Consider the following 9970-nt stretch of genomic DNA (forward strand, 5'->3'; position numbering starts at 1 on the left):
TTCTGTAATTTTATTTTTTGTTGCTTATTTACAAACATTTTCTAAAAATGTTTTCAAATACAAGTGTTTCTGAAGCACGCAATTCAACCCCACCTCACCCTCTCTTGTGTGTGAAATCACATGTCCAACCGATCTTGAAGATTTCAGTGCACCATTGTTTCTATTGAGTCTTTTGTATTTTGTTTGTTATACTCTTTTTTATGGTATCTTTCTTAAGTTAGAAGGATGAATTATTTGGTTGTAATTATGATTTATCATGTCCCATATAATTGTAATCTTATAAATATTTGAGAGGGTGTTTCAGTGAAAGTGAGAGGGGTCTTAGATTCAAGGGGGGGTCTGAATTAAAATTTACGGATAGTATTTAGAAAAGAAAGGACTAAGATAATTTCGATAAGACCATTCTGTACTATTGACTAATAATTAATAAAAAAAAGTCATTTAATTAATACTCTCTCCAAATATAGGTGACATTGTATTGAACAGAGTTATAGTTACATATGTTATATTTCTTTTTCTTATTTGTTATTTGCTTTTAGTTTATCATATTATCTCACTCATTATCTTAATATTGTGTTTGACATCTTATTACAAATCTAACAAAATTTCAATTATAGTAATATTATCTCACCATTTTCTCAACATTGTGTTTACACCTTTAATGGATCACAATATCACATCCAAAATACATAATTACTACAAAATCTTACACTCCACATAACTACATTGAGATAAAATGCAATTGAGACAAAAACAGTTCCATATCAAACAAAACACTTTAGATACCACCAAACTTGATCCAATAAAATATTCTTTCAAAGATGGCTTCAAACACTTTGTAGAGACCTTAATACCTAAGCATGGAGTCAATGTCAAAATCTAGTATCCCACTAAGACAAAATACTAAAAATATTAAGACATAAACAACAATATTTTTCAAACATACATTTTATTTTCTTGTTAATCCTTTTTTGTCCTAACATAATCTATCCTATATTTACTCAATTAGTGGGTCCCTACCCTACTCTACCCTAAAACTATATACATGAGCAAAGAAAAGTAACAATATGAAGTTTGACTGATTTGTTCACATGGTGGCGCGTGAATTATAAAGAAAAAAAATATTTCCATGCAAAAAGAAATTGAAGAGTGGGGAAGGGAACAGACGAGACCAAGAAAAGGTTCACTTGGTCGGGACACACTAAAAGCACAAATAGACCACCTTTATTTATTTCATTCCAATTTTAATAAACATTAAAATATATCAACCACATTCTTTACCTTAATTATTCATTCAATCAACAACTAATGTTGTATTATTTTATAGTAGAATCATAATTAAAGTTTCTGTTAGGTCATTCTACCTCAAATTGCTGAATGAATGCATATTCACTGCTGCTGCCTCCCAAGATCGGAATTAAGGACGTACAAGAAAGACTACTTACTACATTACTTATAAAATTTGACACATTTAACGCTGGCTAAAAATATTTTACAAATTATTTATCACAGACAAATCATGACAAAATAAAACTCTGTATAATTCGTCAAAAAACAAAAATGCTTTCAAAAACTTAAAACGACTTTGATTATTGATGCAAGTATTCACGCATTCGATGCATAAGTGGTCATTCAGTTGCAATCTGATGATTTAAAAAATATTTTTTAATTTTTTAAATATAATTTAAATTTAAACCGTTTAATATTGATCGAACGGGTGAATGCTTACATAGAATATACATCCCAAATTGCTACCATATCATATAGGTTGGTCAGCATACACAAACCCTATCTTTTCTTCTCTTTTTTTCCTCTCTTATTAAAATATAACATGACATATCAAACTCAATACTTAGCTTTTATTTTTCATGCACAAGGATGGAGAGAGAGAGAGAGAAGCACTATAACAATCTCTTTTTCTAAGTTCTTACAAGGCATCAAAAAAGAAGCTTATGGGTTAAGAAACATCACCTTCTCAAAATCCTGAAAAGCAATAAAACAAAAAGAGATATATAGGGAAATGGGAGGGAAAACAATAATGAAACAATAAACAAAAACAAAATTTTATATATATACTCAAAAGCATCTTCCTTTATTTTTAGGTTCTCATCACCACCACCTTAACCCTTTGATCCCTCTCTTCTTTCTTTCTTTCTTGCTTTCTCTCTTTTTCTTTCTCTCTTCTATCTTCATCTCAACCACAAACAAAAAACAAACACTATCTCTCTTTAACTTGTTCATGTGATTCTCTTCACTATTCTCTCTATCCCTTAAAACTCATCAACCTTTACAAAAGAGAAAGCTAGCTCCAAGAAGAATAACCATGGTTTATACTTCTCTCCCACCATATATGGATCCAACAAATTGGCATCAACAAGTAAGTTTTTACAAGGGTTCTTCAATTAGGTTTTTCAAAAAGAAAAGCAAAAAAAAAAATATAAAGATAAATATTCTTGCTTTACTTTTGTTTATACCCTTCTCTTGAATATACCAAATTTATTTTACTTCCTTTTTTGCAGCAACAAAATCATCATCAAGTGGCTAACGGTTCTAGTGTCAACACTCCTTTTCTAATTCCACAACCACAGCCTCCGCCATCGAACCTGACTCCATCGCAGCCTCATGGAAGCTCGATCAGGCCAGGTTCGATGGCTGATAGGGCTAGGATGGCGAACATACCTATGCAAGAACTATCACAAAAATGTCCAAGGTGTGATTCAACCAACACAAAGTTTTGCTACTTCAACAACTACAGTCTCTCACAGCCTCGCCACTTCTGCAAGACGTGTAGACGGTATTGGACAAGGGGCGGCGCGCTTAGAAGTGTCCCGGTTGGGGGTGGTTGCCGAAGAAACAAAAGAACTAAGTCAAGCAGTAACAACACCTCAAAGTCACCGGTCAGCTCCGATCGTCAAACTAGCTCGGCGAACAACTCTCCGGCAGTACTCAGCTCTCAGACGCCACCGCCGATGAGATTCATGCCTCCTTTTCATCAACTCGGCGATCATCACCTCGGCGAAATAGGTCTAAACTATAATTTTCCTAGTCAAATGGGAGGTGTAGGAGACTTGAATTTCCATATTGGAAGCTCCTTAGGCGGTGGTAGAAGTGGTGGTTCTGCTTCGATTTTACCTACCGGTAACTTCGAGCAATGGAGAATGCCACAAACTCATCAATTTCCCTTCTTGACAAGCTTAGAAGCTTCTTCTTCACATGGAATGTTGTATCCATTTGGTAATGATCAAGAACATGCATATGGTGGTGTGTCAAAGGTATTAACAGCTTCTAGTGTGAAAATGGAAGAGAATCAATCTAAACAATTCTTGGGAATGATCAATAGTAACAACTCCAACAACAACAACAATAATAATAATCATAATAGTGAACAATATTGGAATGCTTCTAATGGTGATGGTGGAGGTGCTACTTCAACATGGAATGACCTTTCACCTTTTAACTCTTCTTCAGCTGCTACTACAAATTCCAACTATAGAACTTAATTTTACTATGCTTTCTTTTGAAATTTAAGTTTTTTTATTCATCCAAAACAAAGTTTCATATCCACATATGGTTTAGTAGTTTGATTTCTTTTAAGGTAGAATGAAAACCCTAGGGATGTTTGTTTGTTAGATTCTTATATTTCAACTCTATGAATTTTCTTAATTTTTTTTCTTTAATTTTTCTTCTAGTTAATAGGTTTAGAATATGGTTTGTGTGGTTTATAATCTTTACTATAAGGATTAATATTGTGATGAGTTCAAATGAATGAATATTATTGTAGTAGATAAAAAATTATGTGTTCTATAATTTTATTTGTTTATGTAAGTTTATATTAATGTTACCATTAGTTATAAATTCATCTGATAGAGAATTTTGTCGTCTATTATGATTCTCTCCGACTTGAGAAATTAGTCTACCGTGGATGATGACTGTTTTTATTGGAAAAAATCTATGGAAACTCTTTCTAATTTCTAGTGGTGAAATATGAAATTGGTTGAATGTGATTAAATTTAATTATCAATAAAAAATACTAAAATATTTGGTTGTAGGGTTTCATTTTCAAGAAGATTTAGGGGATATAAGGTTCTGCACTGAAAACCGTAAACAACAAAATCATATAGATATTCTGAATGTTGATTTCAACGCTTCTCAAAAGAATTTTGACTGGTCTTAATCAAAATCATGAATCATTGGTTGGTTTTGTTTTCATAGTCAAATTGAGCACATTCAGATTGTTCTTTTTAAGATTCAAGAATTTCCTTGTGAACATATAGTAATAAAGCAAGAGGGGTTGTTAAAGAATGTTTATTAAATATATTATAAACTCATGTTTTTCTTATTGCAGTGGAACAGTGTTATTTTGTAAACCGTTAAAAATTATAGAATGTTGTTGTAACGACTAAAGGAGCTTTTTCAATGATGTTATAAAAATTATAGTAAATATTTTTCTTCTAAATAGTATTGGAATAGTAAATTAATTAACCATTTTATTTACTCAACAACCACCAAAACAGTGTTTCAATTAACCAACTAAGCACATATTTAACCAATCAATGGTGAATTATTTCAGAGACCAAGGTATGGGACAAACTCCAACTCCAACAACCTTCTCATCAAAAGGCTATGCTTGTCATATTATAGTGATCATGTAAATCAAATTTGGAATTTTCTAATGAATTTTCAGAACAGGTGGTAAATATTCTAGGGCAATTCTTATTCTCCAAAAACATGTTATTTTTACATTCATAAATAAAGTGATTTTGATGTTTCATCTTATGTAGCCAAACCTAGATAAAGAAAATTTTAGTAAAAAATATTTAGTGCTTCGAGAAATTGCAACTGTTTTATAATTCGTGAATGATTAAATATATAGTCCCAATTAGGGGTGGACAACGGGCCGGGTTGGGCGGGTTCGGGCCCAAAACCCTCACCCATACCAACCCGCGGTTGAAATGTTAAGACCCTTTTCCGCCCATTTTTAAAGACGGTTTGGACGGGTTGGGTTAGAACGGGTTGCGGGTTAATTAGGATGGGTTTATCGGGTGGTCGCATTTTTGATCCAATAATATTATTACTTCTGAACCCTTTTCAAAAATTAAATATTTTTGGTGCGGTAAATTTAAATTTCATCTAACAAATTTTATATACCAGTCAACAGCCAAACAAAATTATCTCAAGATTTAACCAAAACAATAATAAATTCAAATACCTCTAAAATAAACACATTTATTATACAGATCCAATCTAAACTAAACAAATTAAATGGGCAATATAAATGAAAACCAATTTAAATCACTACAACATAGAATAATTTAAACTTTCCAACATTTGTATTATCATGATTCATATCAAACAATTATTATTTGTTTTAACTTTCCAACATTTTATCAATTGTATTTATGATACTGTTTTCTCACAATAATTTAAACTATCAATTAATGATTAAAACAAAACCAAATCAGGAAGTTGAGTTAATGTCATAAACATAAAAATATATTGTAATCAATATAATTGTTTCATCTAAAGTACTGAAGTTGTAACAATGTTTCTAGACCGCATATTTATTCCAGCTCTAGAAACTCTGTTCCAGTGAATTATCTAAACAACCAATATAGTTCACACGAGAGATTGACTTTTAAATAGCTCATGCCAAATTCTATACTTTAGTACCACCTCAAAGTTACATATATATAGTCAAAATACAATTGTCCAAACCAAGCCATAACACCTTGCAAATTTAAAGCCATAAAAATATAAAGACCTTGCAATAGCAGATAGTTTGCTTTCATCTTCTTATCTTCTTTGACAATCAGAAGCTTCCCAAGGACATGAACTGTAAAATAGAAGACATAAGCCATTAAGAAATATGATGACTAATATAAAGCCTTATATAAAATTAATAAGAATCAAGAAATGTGTTATTGTTATTAAGAAAGCATGAAACTTATGTTGAATTGCACTAGACAGAACAAAATTAAGATTGAACATCAGTGTATAACACATTAAAGGATATAAAGTTTGAAGCAATATTTCAAAAGATTATTGAATAAAGAATAAGGTCCTATATAAATCGAAATATTTCAGTTATATTGCATTATTGAATAAGGCCCTGTAAAGAATAAGGTCCAATATTTCAGAAACATGACCTACAAAGCATTTCAGTTATGTTGCATTATTGATAAATAAACCTACAAAGCATTTCAGTTATGTTGCATCATTGATAAATAACTAAGCACTAAACCTAAGTTCTAATTTTATATCAACTGTGGCAGCTTAGTTAACACTATCTCACTGATATTTGGCATCTTGATTCAAATATTTTTCTCTTAAAAACTATCTCACTGATACAACATATAGTTAAGTAGATGTAAAATTGTGTTATATAAATGCTTAGTTGCCCTTAGTGCAAGAGAGAAGAAGAATTATTAAACTCGCAAAGGAAACCTTTTAAAGGTACTTAGTAAAGAAGATACCTGATTAAATTCACTAGTGTTGAATAATTACAACCAGGATTGAGGTATAAGATATGTTAGCCCTCTATAAAATGCATTTTAAAAGGGAAATATCTGCAATTTAAACATTGTTACATAATACCCATGATACAACAGTTAATATAACACAAAAGTGACTAAGTTGCATTAGAAACATGAGAAAGAGAATTGTGCCTGAATGAGTTAAGCAATTTGAGTAATAAACAGCAAGGTAGCTTCAAATCTTTCAGTCCTTCTATCAAACACCACAACCTGCAAAAACACATAATAAGAATGTCAAACCCTAATCTTATGTTCTTCAAAACAATAGAAAAGAGAAAGGGAACAAGAAAAAAACCCAAGCTCAGTAAAGTTCTAACCCTTAATCTTATGTTTTTCATAACATATAGAGGGTGACTATGGAGGAAACTGGTTCAGGAAAAACGATAGATTCAAAACGAAAATGAAAATGAAAATAAGCTGGATTCAAAACGAAAACGAAGAGATGAAATGAAACGGAAATGGTACATTCACAGGAAAATGATTGTGATTTACGGCGCAGCAAAATTGCAGGTTCATATTTAGGGTTAGGATGAAACGAAATTCTAGAAAGGAAGGAACATGAAGAGAGAGAAAGAACAGAACAAATGAATCATATAGTATTAGTGTATTACTTACTCCAGGCGTTTCCAGGCGGGCGGGTATGGTTACCCGCGGTTTCAATTTCTTGAACCGCACCCGCCCATTTGAGCCCAGACAAAACCGCATCTTGAACCCGCAGAACCGCCAAACCGTTTAAATCCGACCCAATTCAATTTTTTGACTTCGGTTAGAGCGGGTTGGGTCGGATTTCGGGTCTCTGTCCAGCCCTAGTCCCAATGGAGATTCAAATCTCAGTTTCATATTTAATGTATATAAGATGTTTGAATACTGTACTAAACAAATCTTTCTTGAGTTTAGTGACTTCCAACAGTATGGAGAATATTTATATTATTAAAAATTGAACATGTAGAATTTTGCATGAGAGCGATCCTGTCCTTATATATATATATATATATATATATATATATATATATATATATGAGAGATTGGATCGAACTCTAGTATGGTCGAAGGGTAGCTTCTTGGTTCGATAGGATTAAGCATGAAGTCGAAGGTTGTTCACATGCTTGTGTCGAAGATGCTAGGGTCGTTAGCATGTTAAATTAGGTTTTAGTGTTTAAACCCTAATTTGTTAAATTAGCTTGTTTATTAAGTTGACTTGTTTAATGGGTCTTGCTGAAAAAGCCCATTAGTTTGTATGTTAGGTTTTATTATAAATAGCATACTAGTCTCTCATCATTGCTAAGCTGCAAATCCTAATTTAGGGTGACAGAGGTTATTTGTTATTCTTGTAATATTGTTTTAAGAGAAAGTAAAAGAATAGCAATTATAACCAATATTTGTGTTCTCTTCTTCTTATCTTCCCTAATTCCCTTTTATACTTTGTTCTTGACATCGTTTTTCACAACAAATTGGTGCGGTGAGCGTGGAGAAGATGCCTTCAACAAAGTATGAGATTGAAAAGTTCACCGGAGTGAATGATTTCGGTCCGTGGCGCTTGAAGATGAAAGCCCTACTGGTTCAGCAGGGTTGTTTGGAAGCGTTGAAGGGAGAGGCAGCCATGAATACAGAACTAACGGCAACGGAGAAGACATTGCCAAGTTGCAAGTTTTTCCACTGTATACAGTTGATAAAGCTGCATGAAGAAAGCTAGTTTGTTCCCTTGATGTTGTAGAGTTAGATTCAAGGTGGAGATTTGTGAGATATTGGATCGAACTCTAGTATGGTCGAAGGGTAGCTTCTTGGTTCGACAGGATTAAGCATGAAGTCGAAGGTTGTTCACATGCTTGTGTCGAAGATGCTAGGGTCGTTAGCATGTTAAATTAGGTTTTAGTGTTTAAACCCTAATTTGTTAAGTTAGCTTGTTTATTAAGTTGGCTTGTTTAATGGGCCTTGCTGAAAAAGCCCATTAGTTAGTATGTTAGATTTTATTATAAATAGCATACTAGTCTCTCATCATTGCTAAGCTGCAAATCCTAATTTAGGGTGACAGAGGTTATTTGTTATTCTTGTAAACTTGTAATCTTGTTTTAAGAGAAAGTAAAAGAATAGCAGTTATAACCAATATTTGTGTTCTCTTCTTCTTATCTTCCCTAATTCCCTTTTATACTTTGTTCTTGACATCGTTTTTCACAACAAATATATATATATATATATATATATATATATATATATATATATATATATATATATATATATATATATATATATATATATATATATATAACATAAGCTTCTAGTAGGATCTTTAATATATATAATTCTACATTTAATTTTACGTTTTTTTTCAAAATAAATTTAGTTCATTAAAATATTTTTATTAAATGTACTTATGTTAGAATTAATTTAATAATTAGTTTGTAGGATGCATGTTTTACATAGATTAAAATTTTATATATCATAATTTAAGGTGGAAACGAAACAAAGGTACAAGCATGTATACACACAACTTTATAATCTACAACACGTTAGTTTATGATATATTATTAAAGATTATAGAAAAGTTTTTTAGACAATGATACCGATAACCCTGAAATATAAAAGTGTAGAGACAAGTGACTAACACTTGTTGGATTGGATCTTACTCTATCGATACTCTTAATTTCTTAAACTCTTTACAAATGAGGAGAAGAGATAATCTGATTGCAGTACAATATATTAGGGACCATAACTTACATATAGGGAGATGACTGTCATACCCCATTTTTTGACACTAAGATCCCGCTTCGTTTTCATTAAATTTAAAAGAGTTTGATCATTATCATCATTCATCATCTCACCTAAAAATCATTCATGCATCATCACTAACCTCAGAGATACAAGAGATGTATGTTTGCTTGCTTACTTCTTCTACAAGGCATGCATAAATTGGATCAAGGAGCTCAGGTGATCAGGGTTTTGTGTCCCTCAAAAAGACTCAAGTTTCTCATAGGATCATGTGATTTTCCTTTATCAATATTCAAGTCCAAGAGTGTCTCAACTCAAGATCATCTACTTTCAAAGTTCATCTGATGCACCAAATTAGGGTTTTGACCTAATTCATTGGAGTGTTGACTTTTTGACCAAGGTATGATCTAATGGCCTGAATCATGTTTCAATTTGAGATGAAGTTGTTTTTGCGCCAAATTTTGAAATTTTGAACTTGTTTAAAATATAATATAATGAATGCGTTTTAAACATTGGATGTATCACCACCCCAGTGGTTAAGAGCGCGCGCCTGACACTCTTTAGTTTGGGGTTTAAATACCCCTCGCCCCAGACCTTTTGTGCTCTTTATTTTTTTTTAGCATTTTTAACTTGTTTTCACATATAACCAGTTGGATGCATATTATTATCACTAGCGGGTGTTGACTCAGTGGTATTGTTTTGAGATGGCAACCTTAGTGACATGAGTTCAA

General features: G+C 32.0%; 1 protein-coding gene and 1 long non-coding RNA gene across 2 annotated transcripts; one reads left to right on the top strand and one right to left on the bottom strand.

Moving 5' to 3' along the window:
- The first annotated feature begins 1980 nt into the window (after positions 1-1980).
- On the top strand, positions 1981-3790 carry LOC131637446 (dof zinc finger protein DOF5.1-like). The gene is made up of 2 exons (XM_058908031.1): positions 1981-2377; positions 2520-3790. The coding sequence occupies exons 1-2, from the start codon at positions 2324-2326 to the stop codon at positions 3498-3500; spliced, it is 1035 nt and encodes a 344-aa protein (XP_058764014.1). The 5' UTR covers positions 1981-2323; the 3' UTR covers positions 3501-3790.
- A 1681-nt stretch (positions 3791-5471) lies between these two features.
- Positions 5472-7136, bottom strand: LOC131637448 (uncharacterized). Its single transcript, XR_009294338.1, has 3 exons — positions 6851-7136; positions 6474-6743; positions 5472-5833 (listed from the first exon to the last, which is right to left on the bottom strand). It is a non-coding gene; the product is annotated as an uncharacterized LOC131637448 (long non-coding RNA).
- Between the last annotated feature and the right edge of the window lie 2834 nt (positions 7137-9970).

This window comes from Vicia villosa, unplaced genomic scaffold (assembly GCF_029867415.1).
Source record: "Vicia villosa cultivar HV-30 ecotype Madison, WI unplaced genomic scaffold, Vvil1.0 ctg.002000F_1_1, whole genome shotgun sequence".
NCBI classification, from domain to species: domain Eukaryota; kingdom Viridiplantae; phylum Streptophyta; class Magnoliopsida; order Fabales; family Fabaceae; genus Vicia; species Vicia villosa.

What these genes read in the sequence shown, in the direction of transcription:
- LOC131637446 (XM_058908031.1), top strand. Translation starts at nt 2,324, where the DNA reads ATGGTTTATACTTCTCTCCCACCATATATGGATCCAACAAATTGGCAT. An exon ending in CAACAAATTGGCATCAACAA is followed by an intron (nt 2,378 to 2,519) that starts GTAAGTTTTTAC and finishes CCTTTTTTGCAG; the next exon opens with CAACAAAATCATCATCAAGT.